Source organism: Candoia aspera, chromosome 11, assembly GCF_035149785.1.
Source record: "Candoia aspera isolate rCanAsp1 chromosome 11, rCanAsp1.hap2, whole genome shotgun sequence".
In the NCBI taxonomy this organism is placed as follows: domain Eukaryota; kingdom Metazoa; phylum Chordata; class Lepidosauria; order Squamata; family Boidae; genus Candoia; species Candoia aspera.
Window position 1 is genome coordinate 551,198 of NC_086163.1, and position 20,818 is coordinate 572,015.

Below are 20,818 nucleotides of genomic sequence, written 5' to 3' on the forward strand. Positions count from 1 at the left end.
CCTTTTGAACATTTCCAGCAGGGTGGTCTCGGACCAGTCGTTGACCTTCCCTGCGAGGGCTTTGAACTCGAGGGCGTAGTCCGGGACAGTGCGTGCACCCTGTTTAAGTCTTTGGAGTGCGCTTTTCGCCCTCACTTTGGCTAGTGGGTCCTCAAAGTAGCTCTTCATCTCGTTGATGAAGGCGTGGAAGTTGGCGAGGGCGGGGGAGCTGGACTCGTACAGTTGGACGTACCAGTCCGCCGCCCGGTCTTGTAGTTTGATCGCCACGGCTGCGATCTTGTCTGCTTCGGAGTCATAGGAGTGTCCGTGCCTCCCCATGAACTCCCTGGCGTTCGTGATGAAGAACGACAGTTTCGCGGGGTTCCCATCAAAGAAGATGGGGAAGTCCTTTGGGGCCCGGGCGTTTTGTGAGCCCCTTCCTCTCGCTTCCCGGCCTGTGGCGTCGTCCGCCTGTGCCGTTTGTTGACCGTCCTCTGGCCCGTGGGAGTTCGGCGCCTCGCTCGGGGCGTGGACCTGTGCGGGGACGTCGTTGGGCGGCGCGGGGGACATCAACGACTGAAGCATGGTCCGGAGTTCCTTCAGTTGGGTCTCCATGGCCGCGAGTCTAGCTTGTGCGTCCCCGTCCGCGATCCGCGCCGCCGCTGGGGCCGGTTCCATCGGTGTGTCGGCGGGGGTGGGTCGCCGGTGGGGTTCAGGCACTCCCGACCGTTGGCCCGCTTCCTCCGCCGTCGGCTGGGTTGCTTCTTCGTCCTCCCCCGTGCTTACCGCCGTTGGGCTGCCGCTCCACGCCCGTGGCTGGGGTGCGATGTGGGGCGCGGGGTTCTCCGCTGGTCTCGGGAGGTATGTTGCTCCCTCCCGTGGCCGGGTTGCCTCCGTCGCCATCTCCCCTTGGGGTTGGAGCTGAGGCTCGGGTTGGGCCGGGTGGGCGTCCATGGCTCCGGGAGTCCGCGGTGCCTCTGGCCTCGATCGGTCCTCCTCTGCTTCTTGCCGTGCGGCTCGCCCCCCTTGTCCGCGTCGCGCCGGCCTCATCGTTCCTGGTCTTCTCGCCGTCTACTCCTCCCGCGGCTCGTTGTCGTCCGGTGGGGCTCGGCGAGGCTGAGTTTGTGACTCTCAGCTTTATGTCATGCGCTGCCTACCTCCGAGTAACACACAGACACTGATTCCGTTGAAGCAGGCTCTGGTTTATTCGTAGTGTAGATACAGTGGTAGAAAAAAGCTGAGAGTGACAGGAGCGCGCCGGTGCGGGGTTTAAATACCCCGCGCCGGTCAGCGCCCCCTCACTCGAGGTTACGTCACCCCCCCTTTGTCCAACATGCTGTCTTGCCGGTAGGTGAGGGGTTGCGAGGCCCCGCTGGCGCTCCGGGATCGCCCATCATCGGTTTCCCTATTCCTCCGGTGATTGCTATCAGCTGGGCGATCTCCGTTGCGCTAGCGCTAACAGCTTGGGTGTGCCTCGCAATCCGTTTAGCCATTGTATCTTGTTCTTTCGTCTTTGTGAGTTGATGGCTGCTTATCTTGAGCCCCTTCCCCTGTTTCCTTGTTATTGTCATGTGTGCCATTGCGCTGATGTCTTCAGCTCAACGGCACTCATGACAAGAGATCTCTGTCACCAGGAGAAAAGCAGAGGAGGAGGAAGCTGGGCTCATGCTTTTACTGTGGAGCTCTCAGGCATGTAGGCAGATCCTGCACAGCTGAAGTTCATGCCTCTGACTCTGGCAAAATGTCACACCCGTGGATTACAGGCCACATTGTAAGTGAATGCCCCAACTTACTTCAAGGCCGTGGCATTGGAAGCTTCACAGGACTCTCTCCCAAGAGCTCTGAATGGGGCCCCTCAGACAATTAAGGAGAGCTAAGATGACTGACAGCAGGCAAACACGCTTTATTGTTCCTGTTACTCTTATTTAGATTCAGGCCAGAAAGAATGGGACTGGTGTGGCAGTGCACTAACCCATCACAGCTGATAGATCAGCTAGAGCTTCTAGCACTGCTTCCTTGCAAGGGCCCATTGTCTAGGGAACTGAGTGGCTGCAGTTACATAATCCATATGTGGGCTGGGGGAAAGGAGCTATTTTGTTTCCCTCCCCAAACCACCACCAACCGGGTTGCAAGCCTTGCGCTCTTCCCCTCCTCCTGACACATGACTGGCTTGACTTGCCAGAAAAATACCAGGTTTTGCAAATGTGGGGAAGAAGGGGCAAGTGCATTGCCTCCCAATCAAGCAAGTGATTGCGCCATCAATTTGAACCAGGGAGCCAGATTCTGGTGAAGAGACAATATCCCATGTTTAGCTATCCTGAGAAAATTATTTGGCTGACAATGTTAAAAAAAGGGTTTATTCTCCCTTCTGAATCACCAGCATCTGCAACAATGTTTGTTGTCCCTAAAAAAGAATGCAGGGGGCTCTGAGGATGGTGCGTGACTATAGGCTTCTGAATCAGGTGACAGTTCAGGACCACAATGCTTTGCCCCTTAGGGCTGATCTCCTGGGCCACCTCCAAAAGGCACCCATTTCTACAGTTAGCCTTGAGAAGTGCTTTGATCAGAATGAAAGAGGGACATGCATTCGATACCAAGTATGGCAAATTTGAATGCATAGTGATGTGCTTTGGCTTGGTTAATGATTCGGCAGTCTTCTCAAGACTCACGAATAAGGTCTTTTCTGACATTTTAGACAAGTATGTAGTGGCATATTTGGATAACATACTTTTTTTCCCTGAGGATCCTTCCTTGCTTGAGATGCATGTCAGAAATGTTTTGACGAGACTCCGCAAACACAAGCTTTTTGCTAAGCTGGAGAGATGTGCATTAACCTACCTCAGCTGGACTATTTGGGGTATAGGGTCTCTACTGAAGGCCTACAGATGGGCCCTGCAAAGGACAGTCCATTTTTATGGCAACCACCCTGTAATGTACAGTGTTTTCTGGGCTTTGCTAACTTCTGCCAGAAGTTCTTCCCTAATTTGGCGGATCACATAAGCCACTCTTAAAGAAAGGTCGTAAGTTCATATGGTCTACCGAAGAGCAGACAGTATTTCAATAACCGAAGGAGCTATTCGGTTCACAGCCACTGCTCAGGCACCCATTTTATTTTTATGAAATGATTATATCATTGGTATATGACACCAGTCAGCTGTCAAAAATGTATAAAGGAATATCAAACCAGAATTGTAAGTGTGAAAAGGAAGAGGGGACCTTCTATCATGCATGATGGACTTGTGAAAAAACAAAGAAATGTTGGGCACAGATCCATACAATGATGCAAAAGATATTGTGGATTAACATTACAATGAAACCAGAATGTATTGGGTTTTATGGACATTAAACTAGAAAAGAAATATGGGAAATTAATACTGAATAGAGTAACTGCTGCAAGATTACTGTGTACACAAAAAAGGAAGGATAATGAAATATCCACAGTAGAAGACTGGATTAGAAAATTGACAGCTTGCGGAAATGGCAAAGCTGACCATCTCCGGGGAAGAAATGGTGGACCAAAGACTCCATGAAAAGTGGAGTTGACTGTGGCAGAATGAAGAGCTGGTGAGTAGACTGGCTTTTCGATAACTCTTCTCCGGCAACAACTTGAGGTTGTCCACAAGTGCTCCGTACAGTTGCTCCTCACAAGGAAACCACAAGACAGTGGTCTCCAGCAGGTTTAGAGCTCTGGGAAATGAGGGAACGCCATCTTGCTCAAACTACAGTTTGAAAAGACACTGGGTTTGCATACTTCCTTTTCTAATCACTTTTGGAAATTGCTTGTTAACGGCCTTTCAGCTATTAGGAACCTTTTGATAGACAAGTTTTATGGACTTTATGGACTTTTTGCTGACACTAGGACTAAAATGTCAATGATTTATGGATTTGTACATGAATAAGGGATGGGTCATGGGAAGAAGAGATACTTGCCTCCCAATCAAGCAAGTGATTGCGCCATCAATTTGAACCAGGGAGCCAGATTCTGGTGAAGAGACAATATCCCATGTTTAGCTATCCTGAAGAGTAACCTTGTAGGGGTGAAGAATTACTAAGTTTGTACTTGTTATGATGAAAATCAGAAGTCACTTCTTTAAATATTTCTTTTCTCCTTTTCTTTCTTTCTTTCTTTCTTTCTTTCTTTCTTTCTTTCTTTCTTTCTTTCTGCTTTTTATTCCTTCCTTTTTATTTCTTAGTTTTCATTGTCTTTTTTAGTTTTCATTCCTTTTAAAAAGGAAGTTGTGGTCACGTGAGGTCCTTGCTTAATGACTGCAACTGGGACTGCTGGAATTGCTGTCACTATCCAGCGTGGTCATATGATGTTGTGCTTTACGACCACATCACTTAGCAATGGCAATTCTGGTCCCAACTGCTGGTCTTAAGTGGAGGAATACCTGTAATTACAGTATTCTTCCAATGTATTGTTTATTATCTGTAGTTTTCCCTTTTTTTCCTTTTATTGATTTCAGTTGTGTTAACCAAATATTTTTAAAGTTCAATAGAGATATGTTTGGACTAGAACTTGGGTATGAAATACCTTATAGTATTTTAAGTTTTTAATTGTGTATTAGAATATATTAGCTATATGATGTTTTCAATTTGATGCTATTCAAGATTTGTTGACTATCTGCCTGTACTTTATTGTTTATAATCTTTTTTAAATTATCTATATTCTTTGTACTTTTTTAAACTTGTATTTGAAAAAAACTGTAAAGATTATCTCCACCTACCTCTACACACCAGGAAACTGAGACACAGATTTGGTTGGGATAGCTAAAACCTTTTAAGACTGAAAACAAATTCAAAATGATCTTGACTATATTAGAGAAATAGGCTCTCCCCATTTAGTGCCATTTGCAAAATTGACAAGCATTCTCATCATTCCTAGACTGAACTTCTGGTACCTACTTCATTTGATACATCTTCAATTTGCTGATAAACCATCAATTAAACATTTATGGTTTCTGTAACAAATACATACTCCTGAGTATCATTGGGACCTAAAGAAAGCATAAGAAAGATTGCTGTGTTTTTTGTGCAAAGAGTGAAGAGTTTTACTTGTTCATCATTCTGCCTTTTCCATCTTCTAGAATTATATTCAATCAGGAAAGGAGCAAGTATTGAAGGTCTATTACTTACCTGGAGTTCCAGAGGTCTTTCAAAGAACCTTCCAGATACAGGTGGCTCACCTGGAACCAGATAGTATCACTCTGAAAGGACAGGGAGTTTTCCCTAGAATTTGCTTGGATCTGCCCAGAAATATTCGAGGTAAGAGTGATAGGTTCAGTACTTTGTCTTCCCATGAAACAGATATAACTGAAAAATATAACTTAATTCTTTCACAAATATTCACTAGCAGTATGCATGAAACAGATTTTTTGTTTGTTTTGAGTTTGGAAAAAGCAAACAAGAATACTTGAATTTGAGCGTGTTCTGTCTGAACAAAACTCAAAGCGGTTTGAAAGTTCCAGCTGACGGGAACATCAAACAAGTCCTTATGGTCCTTGTTTTTCATACTAGGATCCCCAAATACTTTTTTCATACTAGAATCACAAATATTGGCTAAAGGGTCAATTTTTAACCCACTGCTTTCCTGAGAGTATTTCAATTTTTCTTAAAATCATCCTCTTGGCCAATTTATGCATGCAAAATATCAGCAAGCCATTATTACCTCAGCCACATGTAAACAACAGGTCTTGTGAGACTAAGCTAAAGCTGCATAACAAAAAGATGAAGCAGGCACGTAAAGCAGAGAGGAATCTTGTCTAAAAATACCTGCAGGGAGGTTGAGAGGAAGGAGGCAAGTCGTAAAGGAAAAAAAGAATGTCACCTGAACCAAACAAAGACTTCAAAGGGCCTGAGCAAATGGATCCCATCGAAGGGGATCTAAGGGCCTGAACAAATGGAACCCCCCACCCCAATCCCATCAACAGAGCAAGGACTTTTGGGGATAAAAGGGGTCCGGAGCCCGTCCACTCCTTGCGTCATCTTTGGATCCAGACTTGGCGGCTTCCGTCCCTCTGTCTAGTGCCTGGCAGCCTAGTTGGAAGGGCGTGGGTAAGTGTGGATGAGTGTGTGTGCGCGCGTGTGAGAAAGAGCAAATATACCTTGCAACCAGTAAAGTTTTGCTGTTACTTTAAATTCACTGGGTCTCCGTGTATTCCAAAGAACCTGTTGTGCCTCAGTGTTTGGTTGAAAGTTCTTTGTGTGTGTCCCTAATTTCTTCCCAGCTGTTGACCAGGGCTGTGTGCCTTGTCTGCTCAAGCTGCACCTCTCTGGAAAACCCAGGTAGAAAGCCAGGGGGGCTGACGAGATCCGCCTGCCTCCACAGGCTGCAAGAGTGTGAGTGAGTGACCATAAGCCAAACTTTGAGAGCAGCTTGTTTGTGTAACAGTCTAAACTTGATAAGCATACACTCAACCAAAAGCAGTGAATTTTCTGGCATTGTGCTAGACTGTGTTTAAAAAAGAGTGTTGCTATTTAATTCTATTTAATTCTATGCTATTTAATTTTGTATTACAACAGCAAAAGAAAAATGTGATATAGCTTAAAAGACCAGAGGCTTAAAAGACCAGAGACCTGCATTTAAATAAACTCTGGAAGCTTGATATCAACAAAATGCAAGAGTATAAATAGAAACCTTCCACCCAAACTAACATAGCAGTCTTTTCATTTTTGAATGAAAATTTTATTTTATTTCATTCTTATGTTTTTATTATTCCTTTTTTGTAGCCCAGCTTTCTGTTAATGCATGATTTTAAGGCAGCTTCCAAGAATTAAAAATACAAAACATAAAACATAAAAATAAATAAGTGCAGTTCAAATTAAAAGTGAAAACATCAATATCAATAATTAACAATCAAAAAGCTTGGTGGTAGAAAAAATGTTTTTTCTATGTTCTTACTATATTGAAAAATGGAGGAGGGGCAGTCCACTTCCTCAGTATCCAGAGGATACAGCCATGGACTGCTCAACCATCCAAATGTAAACCAGCAAACTAAGTAAATATAGACCATTTGTATTTTTTAAATGCACCCTGAAAGCTGGAAAACAAATTCATCAGAGTACTCAGAACAGTCCAGAACATTTAAGACCATGCCACTGAAAAGAGGAGTATCTTTTTCAAGTGCACTTGTTCTCAGCTTAGAATGTTTGGTATACCCTGGCACTGGGTTGTTTGTACTTTGCATAGGAAATGAACGGTACAACAGTATCCTCAGGGAAGTGAAGCAGCGAATAGAACAGGAATCACAGAAAGATTTCAGCAGTAATTCCGAAGCAGTGGCCACTGAACCACCTACAGAAGAATCCATCACTGCTGTAAGATGAACAGTCCTCTCATCTGACTGTGAGCTGGGCTGCGTGGAGGGATTAAGGTGGAATTGCTTTGGGCATGTTTGCATTCCTGTTGTTGGGCGCCTGAGGAGCAAATACCCTCCTGTGTGACACAGCCATCTGAGGGAGCGGGACCTCAGACAGTGGCCAATGCTTGGGGGGCCGCATTGGCCATAAGTCAGTCCAAAGAGATACGGGTGAGGTCACAATGCAAGAGTAGAACTATGACGCTGCCATGGACATGCTAGAGTTGTTGACTCTCTTCTTGATGTCTTTAGTTTGATACACAACTGCAGATGGAGGTGGAAAGGCTGCTTGTTCGAGAGCACGCTCTGGAGCAGCAGAAGCTGCTGGCTTTTGTTTCAGTGGATGATCCTGCTGCCTGTCAGCGAGCTCGCCGGAAACTGGTCAAGTTAGTGCACGTAGCTTCTTTCTGGTCCAAGTGGATGGGCTCAAGGAGCTTCCTGAGGGAAACGTCAAAGACATGCATGCTCCCAAAGACCTTGTCTTTAGGGCCTCTCTTTAGCAGGGTGATATTGTCCTGACAAGCAGGAACCACGCCGAGACGAGGAATAGGTCTCTAGTGTTTTATTACGGCTACAGTAGACAGAAAGTCCTACCAAACTGAAGAAGCGTGAGAAAACCCAGACAGATAAACCCCAAAAGTCCAGGCGGGTCTGATCTGTGTCTCTCTGAATGACAGCTCAAATCCTGCCACTACGCATGCATTTCCCCCCCTGGATAGGGGCCCCCTCCTGCTCACCATCAGTGCTCATGACAGAGATGCTGCTTTGACACAGCAGGCGTACAAGGATGCCTGAGAGTCTCACTGTGGTTCCCTCCTCTTTAGGCTTGTTGAGCCAAAGAGCTGTAAAAGTGCTTCTGTGCGTGGAGATATAAGGGAAGGTTGCTTGCTGCTTAACTCCCTCATAAAGCACAGCCTGGTCTTTCCAACCTTTAGTGTAGTTGAAATGAACGAACTGGTGAAATTCGAAATTTTGTTGAAAATATCCCTGTTCATGTCAACACCAAACGTACCTTATGCCTCTTTAGAGCCCAGCTACCTGAGTATATCCTAGACTTTGGCTACATAATCATGGGGACCATCCGAACTCACATCATCAAGGTCACCAACACCAGCCGCTTCCCAGTATCCTTCCATGCAGACCGGCGGGACCTGCGGGACACAGGTACAAGAAGGATATCATTCCATTTGTATCCTAGCCCACACTGAAACAGTAAACAGTTGTTTAAAGCCTTTCACCAAGAAATAAATACAGTAACATACACGGATAATTCCCATGTTTACTGGACAGTGAGGCAGTTTTTTCAGTATGTTCAAAATATTCTAGTTTTGTCCATTCCTGGTCCTCTACCATGCCAGATAGATTGCAGTAAAAGGAGAGAGGCCCTCTCGGGATTTGTTTCTCGCCTTGCTCAGTTTCATCTGTGTTTGGAAGATATTCAGGAATGAACTTGCAGCTGCCCTTTCACGCCAAATCAGAAAAGGCTTCTGTAAAGGTGATCAAGAGTAGTGGCGGGTCTACCTTGCTGCTTCGCACCATTTAAATAAACAAATGCTAAGCCCTGGTTTAGGGACGTGGTGGCACTGCAGGTTAAACCGCTGAGCTGCTGAGCTTGCTGATCGGAAGGTCGGCGGTTCGAATCCGCATGACAGAGTGAGCTCCCGTTGCTGGTCCCAGCTCCTGCCAACCTAGCAGTTTGAAAACATGCAAATGTGAGTAGATTAATAGGTACCGCTTCGGTGGGCAGGTAACAGCGTTCCGTTTAGTCATGCCGGCCACGTGACCACGGAAGTGTCTACGGACAAACGCCGGCTCTTTGGCTTGAAACAGAGATGAGCACTGCCCCCTAGAGTCGGACACGGCTGGACTTAATGTCAAAGGAAACCTTTACCTTTACCTTAAGCCCTGGTTTGCTTAATCATGCTCTGTTGAATAAGCATAGCTGGTAATTCATCAGACGAACAGACAGGCACTATCATTTACAATCCCTAATGACTACGTTTACACATATTAAGCCAAAATCAAGCCAAAGCCCTGTACAGTGGTTAGCGTGTAAGACTAGCTATCTCTTTTTCTCCATCTAGCCTTCTACATTAAGCTGTTGGTGGGGAAAGAGCACTTGTATCTTTTGAATGTCTTGGAGAAAGAAATGCAAAGATGCAATATATGTGGAGTGCAGAAGTGGTTTATTTTAATAAGTAGTGAGAGATGTTTCTGTTTTTATTTTGAATCAGGTTTCAACACTGAATTGGATCGGGTGAAGAACTTGCCCTTCTGTGAGACAGAGACATTTGAAATATGGTTTGACCCCCAGAGTGCCAGCTGTCCCCTTGGAGAGACAGAAGTGCTGTTGCCCATCAAGGTGCTTTGAAGGCTCTTTCAGGTCTGACTGTGTGTGTGTTTTACACACACACAAACATACACACAGTGGTATGCTCCACTATAACCTTCCCTAAAAAGGGAAAATTGGAAACTGGACAAAAATGGTCCAGACTAGTGGGCTCAGGCTATGACACATTGAGGAAGGGGCGCACCTCTGCCTCCTTAAGAGCTGGAGGGACCTTTGGGGAGGAATTAACACCACCCAAACCAAATCACACATCCCCTCCCAGGCAGCCTTAACCAGCCAGGAGGGGCATGGATCTCACATGGAAGTGGCCAAACTGACAACCAAGAGAACCCTGTCCACATCCACATCCTCAGACTCAACAGACTCAGACTTCCAGATAACCCTGTAAGGCCCAGCCCTCCTTGGCCTCCACTAGCCTTGTTTCAAGGCCAGAGTCCAATGCAGAGTGAATTTGAGCAATTTTAGCCATCAGTTTAGCACATTCCTCACAGCGAACTTGTAGGTGAGCCTCAGAGCTGTTCTCCCCTAGGAGGGTCTACATCACCCAAAACAAGGCCACCAGACAGCTATCTGTGGGTGCAGTAAGGTGGAGAAATATTTATGTTTCACCACCCTGACTGCCTTGAGGCCCTTACCGCTAGTGGCTCTAGCTTGCGTTTGGTCAGATTGGCTCCCAGTGGTCCTCCAGTGGCGCACTCCCACCTCATCTTCCTAAGCAGCTCCATAAACCAGGGGGAATTCCGGGATCCCTGAGTGAGGAGAGGCCGCTCAGGCATGATCTAATCCAGAGCCCCAGCTGCTTTCTCATCCCAGGTAGCCACCAGGGCTTTGGTTGGACCGTGCAGCAGCCCTCAAACAGCCCCAAGCTCCCTCTGAGCCCCAACTGGGCTCATTAGTTGCCTGGGACAGACCAATCTAATAGGTCCAGCCTCCCTGTGGTGGTGAGGGGTGACGTCAGAGAACTGCAGGCTTACTGTTCATACTTTAATGGTTCACTTTGTAGGTTTTTTGGTAGTGCGGTTGTAATTTGCAGGATCAGGACATCATCTGACATGAGTTATGGTGTTGCTCATGAAAGAAAAGATAGGGGATGCGATGTGAGAGCTGGGCAAGTGGAGTTGAACAACTAGTGTCAAAAAAACAGTTTGGCTAGTCAGTCTGCGGCACCGACAGCTTACCCCAACAATGGCAAGAGCGGAATGACAGTGCTTTTATAGAGCAGAGCTGGCTTGGATATGTGAATCATATATCTAGCCCCATATACTAGCCCCATCCCTCCTGACCGTCCGGAAGTCCCTGAAGACTCAGCTCTGCCACTGTGCCTGGGGTGGGGGGGTGGGGATTCAGTCTTGGGGATGGCTAGCACCTTAGACAGCCCCCTTCATATTTATGCTCTTTGTAGCCATCTGGATTTTTATCTTTTATTTTATGGTATGGTATTTATTATGTTTTCTTTGGATTACTGTTTTTAATTTTAATGGACTAATTTATTGTACACAGCTCAGAGTCCCTCTTTGGGGGGAGATGGGCGGCAGTATAAATTTGAGAAATAAATAAATAAATAAATCAAGGCCACCCCTCCTTGGTGGGAAACAGCTTAAAGGCCAAAAGAAACATACTCTGTCCTGAAGTCTCACATGCCTTTCAACTCACGAGGTGGAGTGGAGCCAGTGGGTGAGATGGCTCCCCAGGGCTACGGGGGCCTGTCCAGGTAACCTGGGTTGTTCTTCAAAGCCTGAATCGCCTGAGTTGTTCTCATTTCCTTTTTCGAATTGTCTTCTCTAATCTGGACAAAAGGGCCCAGTGTATGTTATGTCCATGCACTTCTTTGTGCATGTTACATTGTGGCCAGCACATGTGCTTTAAATCCCCCATTTGACATATGGTTATACCAGAAGTTCTGAGGATGGGGATATATGAGTCTGGATGGGAATGGGCAGTCATACACCATAGGCCATGCTCAGGGAGATCTGACATTATTTGCTGCAGGTTGTGGCTGGGCCCACGTTTCACGTCTCTCTCCGGGCCACAGTGATCATGCCATCTCTCTGCATGTCCAGCGACAATCTGGAATTCTCTGCTGTCCAATGTGGTCAGTGCCAGGTGGAGACCATCCAGCTTCATAATCAGCTGCAGGTCATGTGTGAATGGTTTGCCACAAGCAATGAGCAAATTAAAAAGGTAAAGCAACGCTAATAATAGAAATTCCTTTGCTCTACCCTGACCAGAAAGAAATTTAACATTGCACCTTGAAAAGCAGCTTGATCTGTAGAAATTTGGGGTGGGATGAAAATTAAGCTGCCTTAAAGGTACCATTTTTGGTTCTTGGGGCTGAGTCCTTTTGATCTGTGTAGCATTCAGAAAATTGTTTCAGAGATGAACAAGGATAAGAAGTGAAAAACAAGATTTCAAAAGATTTGCTATGCGGAGGATTAATTACACAACTCTTGATTCTGTTTTGTTCTCATGCAAATCTTTCAAAAATGCAAAATAAAACAAAATTCCACAGAGCCTATGATCCTATTCTCTACTTGCTAAGTTGTTAGTCACATACTATAGATCAAGAATATTCCTGTGCAGTGGAGATAATGGGGGTTTGAATTCTTGTTTCTCTTGAAACACCCATTATCCTTACTTCCCTGCAGAAGAAAAACCCTTCATCCTTGTCCATGTGGGTGGAGACACCCTCCTTCCAGGGACACTGTAGAGATGTTTCTAGAAACTCAGTCAAAAGTTTGGTGTTCCTGAGGTAATAATTGTAGTCATCCAGAATGTACTATCTTTCAAGAGGATTCTTAGGAATGGCACAAAGAGGCAAGTTTTGGTCAGTGACTTCATTGTTTGTTGTAAGCTCAGGTGGATAAGCACATGCCAATGACTTTGTGTCGGAAGATGCGTGAGTACAAGGTGAAACCCCATGTTTTTGAGATGATTCCCCCATATGGAATCCTGGCTCCTGGAGAGCGACTCAACGTGCAGGTCAAGTTTGCACCAAGAGAAGAGGTAGGAAATCAGAAAGCTGTTTGGGGTACAACCAATATCTGAAGAGTTTTCAGGAACAGCAGAGATGTATTGATGGCAGGAGACCATTTACCCATTCTTTATTTGCTAATAAAGGCAGGGATCAATCAGACAATTCAGTTCCTCATGCAAAGTAGATTTATTACAGGAGACACAGTGCCTGGATATTCCTTTTCCTTCCCTGCCAGGATTCTGCCCAGATGCCATTTTTGCTATTAAATTGACTTTGTATGGAAGAGCAAGTGGTGGGTTATCAATTTTGATATCAGCTGATATGAAGGGAACTATACCACAAAGGGACTGGTCAGACAGTGATTACATTCAGGTAGTCCAGACAGACAGCAGATCTTTTGGGTTAATTCTTTGCATTAATGTATATTTTCCAGCAGGACAGAACCCAAATCTGTGGGCCAAGGTCTGGTCTTCCTTGCAAACACTTTTGAAGAGAGCTGAACAAATACTACCACTGAAACATGGGGACTTCTGGGTTAAGATTTTTTTTTTTTTTTGGCCTTTTTACCTGTTCTTATTTGTAATAAGATGGTATGATTTTTTACATCTTAGAAACTCTACCACAATGTCCTGATCTTGAGCATTTCGCAGAGCACTCAGCAACTGCTGCTGAATGTCTCTGGGCAAGGACTGGAGCCACGTCTTGAGTTCAGCCCCTCTCTCTTGGAACTTGGGCCTCTCCTTCCATATGGCATTGGGGACGAAGCTGAAGTGGTGGTGAAAAACCCATGCTGCTTCCCTATTGAGTTCTACTCCTTAGAATTTGACCAGCAGTATCTTCTGGAAGAGCGGGTAAGCCATCTGCTCCAGTACCAAAAGGGTTTATTGAATAATAATCCTCCTCCAGAAAGATATTCTGACGTCAGCAGTTAAGAGGTCATTTGGATGCAGGTAAAGCAGAAATGTGTCACATGTCCATAGACCACAGAATAGGTTGTGCAACCTTTCTTGAGTCAAGGGCCACACTTGAAATGGTAAAAGGGATCAGAGGATTTAAATTTAATTAAATTGATTACAGTATATGCCCTGTGTTTAATAATGTTGCTCTTCCCTCCTATTTAAAATGGTTATTTGCTGGTGACAAGGCTCTAGGTGCTGCCTGAAAGGTATAGGAGGCCTCAAGTCATGTCCAGACGGGATATGGGACTGAAACAACATTGGTCACACTTTTGGATGAACCTCTGGTGGGAGCTGGATGGGGGTAGAGCACCCATCCTGGCTCTTTTTGACCTCTCAGCAGCCTTTGATACCATTGACCGTGGTATTCTTCTGGATCAGTTTCGGTGGTTGAGGGTGGGCGGCCCTGTACTGTGCTGGTTCTCTACCTCTGGAGCCGGTTCCATTCGGTGCTGATTGGGAGGGAGAGGTCCTGTCCTTGGCCCCTGCTTTGTGGGGTTATGCAAGATTTGTTACTCTCTCTACTCCTGTTTAACATCTACATGAAGCCGCTGGGTGGGATCATTTGTCGCCATGGGGTCAGGTATCATCAGTATGCCTGAGGATAAGTAGATTTCAGTTCCCTGGCAGTAAGAGTTCTTCAACAATGGGGCAAATTGCCTCAGGAGGTGCTGAACCAGATGTCCTCCAAGGTACCTTTTAATCCTTTCATGCTGTTTTCCTGTGATTCAGTGGTCAAGAGTACTGATTCCTTGGTTGTTGATTTGATAATAAGGAGTCGTAGATCACTTTTACGGAGATGTTGAACAGCATGGGAGACGAGATTAAACACTGCAGGACACCACATTGTGTTAACATTCTAAAAAACCCCAGTCTTTCTCAGATAAGAAAAAATCTAGGTGGATAAGGCATGGCTACTTCAGAACGAGCCCTTGCCTGGCTTCCGTCTGTCTGAGAGTGCCCTGCTCAGCAAGTCTTTGTCCTTTGTGCTGTCCTGGTTGCAGATTCTGCGGATGCTGAAGGGCTATGATAACCACAACATTCTTCTATTGCCTCCTCGCCTCCCTGGAGAGAAGCTGCCTCTTGAGGTGCTGGAATATTTTGAGGAACAAAGGAAGGCTCAAGGCGACCAGGAAGGGTTGAATCTGGATAACGGTGAGGGAGGGCCCTGTTGCTGCGTGGGAAGTTGGCTCTGTGCTGGAACCCCTTAAGGCAGCCAGCAAGGAGTAGTGCCCTTCCTGCTCTGGCCTTTCCTGCCCATGGATGGAGCACAAGCTCTTTCCGTCTCTCAGTCAAAGCAACACTCCGGCACATGAGTGAATGTACAGGCCAAACCCGCTTTCCCTCGGCAGTCAGGAGCCATGCTGCTTAGGGCGAGGCGAATGGGAGGGTTGGGTGCTCTGCTTGCACCTGTATAGGGAACAAAGAACCTGGCTAATTCAGGCCACAGCACTAACGGAACAAGAGAGCTGCAGCAGCACCAGGACATTGTCTGGAGCCTGAAGTTGCCTTGGCTGCCCTCAGGCGAGGAGAGGTTGCCTCACCCTAACCTTGTAGGAGAAACCATCTGCTCCCTGTTCACAGGGAAGGCCCCCTGGCTTGCGACCCCAGAGGCAAGGGGTGTGCGGCAAGGGAGGCCCCGCGGGGTTCCTTCTCCCAAGCCCTGCACGGCATCTTCCCACCTTCCCTCCTCCCCCGAGGCTCCAAGCCAGGCCCCTTTCTCCCAACACGCAAAGCCCTTTTGGAGTCACGGCTGAGGAGCTGGGCCAGTTCGATCGTCCCTTAGGCATGGAAGCCGGCTGTGGTGGGAAAACAGGAGGTGGGAGCGTTAGGCACATATACCATATTGCATTGGCCAAACATAAAGGTGGAATAAAAATCAAATCAATAAAATAAGATAGATATAAGGAGAGGAAATGCAAAACATTATTTATTTGATCATTTGGCTGAAGTATTTCCTTGCTTTGACTTTTTAAGAATTGCTGCATATTTCTGGCTATGCCTGTTATCATTGCTCTTGGAGCAATTAACTGCACATTACCTTTTTATTCCAAAATAACGCTGCCTTTCAAAAAAGGATCTCATTTTACCATTGATTGAATGGCGACACACATAAACGAAGCTACGGGGTCTGTTCTGTCTACCTGTGTCCCAGATAGGCGCAGAGTCACGACTCAGCCCTTGAGTTCAAGGCTGGGGTCTTAAGAACCGGCCCTGTCAGGAGCAGGGAGTGGCAGTGGTTACTCTCACGCCTCTGCTGGGTTCTGCTCTAGAGTGCTCCCTCTTAAGGTTAAGGGCAGCGAGTCCGCTTGGTTCGCCTTCCTGGAGGCCTGGTGGGCATGGCATCCCTCTCTCTTTGCACCTGAACAGAGGAGGAAGAAAGCACTCACGTTTCTGAACTTGGAATTAAGCCTCACCCTTCAGTCGTGCAAGCGATAGCCACAGGGGCCTCTGCTTTTCCTTCTCTTTCGCTCATGGACAATAACCGAGCATTCCAGGTGGAATCCAAAATTGATCAAGAGGAAGAAGAGGAAGAAGAGGGAATTGAAAAAGGTCAAATGCAAGGTGAGTTTGTGGCTTTTAGATACAAGTGAGGGAAAATGGGTGCCAACAAGCGTGCACATAGTCGTGTGCTTCCTCATAACTTCTGCTCTACTTCGCTGGTAGCTGCAGAAGTGAGAAAACCAGTTGTTGCTTTTCCCTTGTTGTAAGTGATTTAAGATGGGAGAGGAACTTGATGGGAATTAGAGCGTTCCCAGCAAAGCTGCCTTCCAAGCAAGTGGTGGCAGCTGTGGAAGCCCTTTCCTTCCTTCCTTGGCAGAGCTGCTTAGCCATCCCCTCCCGGAGGCTCTAAAAAGGTGTCAGGAATTAAATAGGTGCCAGTGTTGAACCTGGGCACAAAAATGTACATGAGGCTAAAATTATCTGCTTTCTATTCTTTGTTATTATTCCGATTCACTTTTTTTCTGAAAACTGACTTAACCTTTCTAAAATTAGTTTGGTAATTGATGGCTACATATTGTTTTGCTCATATGTTACAATAACACTTACTTTATTTGAATTCTGATTTCTCATAGAATGTAAAGGTTGGAAGGGAGGCACTTCGTTTCATTGTTGAACAGTTCTTACTGTCAGAAACATTTTCCTGATATCCAACCCACATAATTCAAATCCGATGTTTCTTTTTTAGTCTTATGGAATAATTCTGCCCTGTCTTCAGATGGCTACCCTTTAGATATTTGAAGACAGCTACCCTATCTCTTGGTAGACTTCTCCAGGCTGAACATACCCAACGCACTCAACTGTTCCTCTCCTTCTTAACCCCTTATCATCTTGGTTGTTCTTCAGTTTGTTAATGTCCTTTCAAAAACAGTGCCAGCACTGGGTACAATATTTTGGGTGAAATTTGACCAATGCAGAAAAGAGAGGAACCATGACTCCTCTTGATTTTGACACTATTAGCTTTTTGTTCATTTGGAATTACATTGGCTTTTTATGCAGCTGCATTACATTGTTGTGTTGAGCCAAGATAACCAGATCCTTTATGTATATACAGCTACCTTGTTGGCAGATTGCTAGGAAAGCCTTTGGCCCAGGAGAGATCAGAAAAGTCACACACCAGGCATTTCTATAAAAATAATTTTATTTACAGAAAGCAAAACATATTTAAAAGCTTCTGCATTCTTACAGGCTCTCAGTGAGAGCTGCTTAACTCTCTACATGCCTATACAGAAGGGAAACTGAAACTAAAACAAGTCCAGGCAAGTTCTTCCCCCCAGGTGCAAAAATTAACAACCGAAAAGGAGACAATTAAATTCAACCTCTTCACCCGGCCAAAATGATTCGTTACCATAGTAACCTTAATCTGTAGTAGAAAACATTAACATACCTAGTGTGATTCCTCCCATCCTAGCATCATCCATTTTATTTTTCTTTCCCAAATATAGGTCTTTGTGTTTGTCTCTCTTGAAATTCATTGTCCTGGTTCTCCCCATTGTTCCTTGTTGTCATGATCCTCCTGAATCTTGTTACTGTCCTCTATGTTCTTGGCTATTTCCCCAATCTTTGTGTCATCTGTAAATCAGGTAACCTCATGCAAGTCATTTATATTATGTTGAGCAGCCCAGGGCTTAGAACGGTTGTGTGCCACCCAGTACTTCCTTCCAGCACAACAAAAATCTATAGATGTATATTCACTGAGTATAAATTTTTAACCAGCTCTGTATCCCTCTGATGGTAACATAGTTCAGTCCATATTTTGCCATCTTCTCTACTAGAATCTTGTGGGGAAGCCATCAGTTGCTTTGCTGAAGTCAAGGTATGCTATGTTTACAACATTGTCGTGATCCACTAAACTGGTCACTTATGAAAAATGCAGATCAGGTTGTCTGATAGGACTAATTCTTGATAAAGCCACGCTGGCTTCTGCCAAGTAATGCATTCCATTTTCAATGTTCACAAATCCACTGCTCTCTAATCTGTTCCAAAGTTTTGCTCACTATCAGGGTTAAGCTGCCTGATCTGTGGGTATGCAGGCCATCTTCTTTTCCCCTTTTGGAGATAGGAACAACATCTGCCCTTCTCCAGGGCTCTGGTACTATACCTGTCATCCATGGTTTTCCAAGGAAGGGGACTCCAAGAAGACATCTGCATATGATGTAATTGGTCTAACCATGGAGATCTTATGATTTGGGGTAGCCAAGTATTCCATAACAATCTTTACTTACCCTGGGTTAGCATTCCCTCCTTGTATTAATTTTCTGCTGAAGTCCATTTGAGCAAAGTTTTGTTCTGGGGAAAAGACCAAAGCAAAGCTGGAGTTGAGGAGCTTTACCTTCCTATCCCACCATCTTCTTCTAGCAGTGGGCCCACACCTTCCTTTTTCTTTTTCTTCCTCTTACTATTAAAACCCTCCTTTTTGTTACTTTTAGCATCCTTTGTTGAGAAGCTAAGAGAAGTTAAGTTCCTTTTGCTCTTTAGCCTTTCTAATTATCCTTCTGTAGATATTAGTTACTTGCTGGTATACCTCCTTGGAAATTATAGGCATTTTCCATTTCCTGTACACAACTCTTTTAAATCTTTGCTTAATCAAAAGATCCCTATGCACCCAAAACAGTTTGTCAAGCTTCTCCCCATTTGTAAGATATAAGTTTAAAAATTGGGGAAAATAAAAAGATGGTTCTAAAATCTAAAGATGGGTGTCAGGGGAGCATTGCTAAGGAAGATGTCTAAAAGCAGATTGAAAATAGGCCCTTCCTCTTCTCGTTTAGTCTCCCCACCACTACCACTGTAGGTGAGGAACTTAGAGAAGGGCCATCCAGAACTACACAGAAAAAGAAAATGTAAGCTATGAAGCAAAAGAAATATTTATTCTCCATCTGTACATATTATACAAATAGTAAGAATGAATTCTTCAAAGGTTTTAGTTTTGCGTAAGATTCCAATGGCAGATTCTGCTAAATTTGGCTTCTCTTGGTTCAGGGATCTGCCCTGTCCTGTCCTGTCCTGATCACAAGCACAAATAATGGATATACCCTATGTTCATCCCTGGCAGAAAGGACAGCTGCAGGTAGCTGGATCAAGGAGGTGCAGTAACATCTTGAATATGTGCTTCTTGCTGACCTAACTCAGTGCCTTCTTTGGTCAAATTAGAAGAGCAGATATTTGTATTTCAGGGAGGGAGTTTTCACAGAAACACAGTTTGTACCAAACCAATCTCCTTAGGAGCTCCTTAGGGGCCTCTGGCATGGGTGCTGCTCCTTGGTTGACTGAAATGCTAGTTTCTTTCAACAGGGAGTCAACAAAGCCTCACCAAGCGTAAGGAAGCAGTTGGGGAGCTAGACAACAACCCTGTTTCTAAAGCCATTGCTCGCCATCTTGGCATCGATATCTCCCCCGAAGGACGCGCAGCCAGGAACCGCAGGGGCATTGCCATCATAATTCACGGAGCCCCCCTTACAGGTATGTGGCCTTTCTTGGGCAACCTGGGGTGTGTGTGGAGAAACACAACTGGAAATGTCAGCTGCTTGCTACAAAAGTTGCCCCCAGATATTAGACAGGGCTATTTCCACTGACTCCTTCTCTTGTTCTCTCAATCTTTTTTAGTCTGTCCATTTTTTTACTGTTAAGAATTTATGTGACTTGGCCTGGTTTTGAAAAGGAATGTCCTATTCACCCCATGTAAAATAGTATGGATGTGGGTTCAAGATGTTGTTCTGGTATAGTGTTTCCCAACTTAAGGAATGCTGGCTAGAAAATGTTGGGAGTTGAAGTTCATAAATCTAACTGCCCTTGCACCTACTGAATCAGACATCTTTATGGTAAATTAATTGACTGCTTTTCAAAACAAAATGGCGGTAGAACAGGCCAGCTTTACAGAGTGCTGTTCAACACTAGACCACTGTCTGGTCCTCTCAACACCAAGCTGAAAAATGTACCACACATCCATGGGGCAAACTTTATGTGGCCTTTGTAGACCTGAAGGTGTCTTCAGTTCAATCCCTTGAGGCAGGCGATGAGAAAAACTCTACCATATCCATTGATCAGTGTCTGCTCATGCTAATTATGAAGCTGCACAAGGAAACACCAAGGAAGTTGAAAGCTGCTCTGTAGGGCACCTCATATTCTCCCCTATAATAAATTCCAAGGAGGTGTCTTTGGCCTCAGTGTTATTCAGCTTTTACATTAACGGTGGTAGCTGCTGTATTTTTATTTATTTATTTATTTATTTTTCAAATTTTTCCACTGCCCATCTCCCCCCAGGACTCTGGGCGGTTTACAGTAAAGCTAACAGGTTAAAAACAATAACTATAAATAGTATATAAAATATAAATACAAATACAAAATATAAATATAAAAAACAATAAAATCCAGATGGCAGTGAAAGATCTGATTCAGTTCATATGTATGTGAGGAGCACTCTGAGGCACCAGCCATCCCCAAGAACAGCTCCTCCCCTCCCCGCCCCAAGCGGTATCGAGAAAGGAATGTCGCCGTTTGTTTGATTCTGAGGAGCAGAGGTGGGTTCCTCTGATTGGGTACTTATCGGCACACTGACTGGCCTCAGGAATAGGTGTGTCTGGCTTTTATATAAAATATCATTTAATTTTGCTTGATTTATTTTTATTTTATTTGTTTGTTTATCCAATTTATAGGGCTTCCTATCTATCCAAGAAACCCTGGGGGACAAACAAAAGCAGGG

The 20,818-nt window shown here is 45.0% G+C and overlaps 1 protein-coding gene across 1 annotated transcript in view; it reads left to right on the forward strand.

The window, feature by feature from the left end:
* The window catches only part of HYDIN (HYDIN axonemal central pair apparatus protein), a 287,221-nt gene that overhangs the window by 133,862 nt on the left and 132,541 nt on the right, over positions 1 to 20,818 (forward strand). The window contains exons 27-37 of the mRNA XM_063313067.1: positions 5,067 to 5,244; positions 7,169 to 7,296; positions 7,590 to 7,723; positions 8,365 to 8,501; positions 9,572 to 9,699; positions 11,677 to 11,868; positions 12,544 to 12,690; positions 13,273 to 13,512; positions 14,622 to 14,772; positions 15,988 to 16,182; positions 19,411 to 19,578. Coding sequence (XP_063169137.1) covers positions 5,067 to 5,244; positions 7,169 to 7,296; positions 7,590 to 7,723; positions 8,365 to 8,501; positions 9,572 to 9,699; positions 11,677 to 11,868; positions 12,544 to 12,690; positions 13,273 to 13,512; positions 14,622 to 14,772; positions 15,988 to 16,182; positions 19,411 to 19,578 — 1,798 coding nt within the window. The remainder of the gene's footprint in view (positions 1 to 5,066; positions 5,245 to 7,168; positions 7,297 to 7,589; positions 7,724 to 8,364; positions 8,502 to 9,571; positions 9,700 to 11,676; positions 11,869 to 12,543; positions 12,691 to 13,272; positions 13,513 to 14,621; positions 14,773 to 15,987; positions 16,183 to 19,410; positions 19,579 to 20,818) is intronic.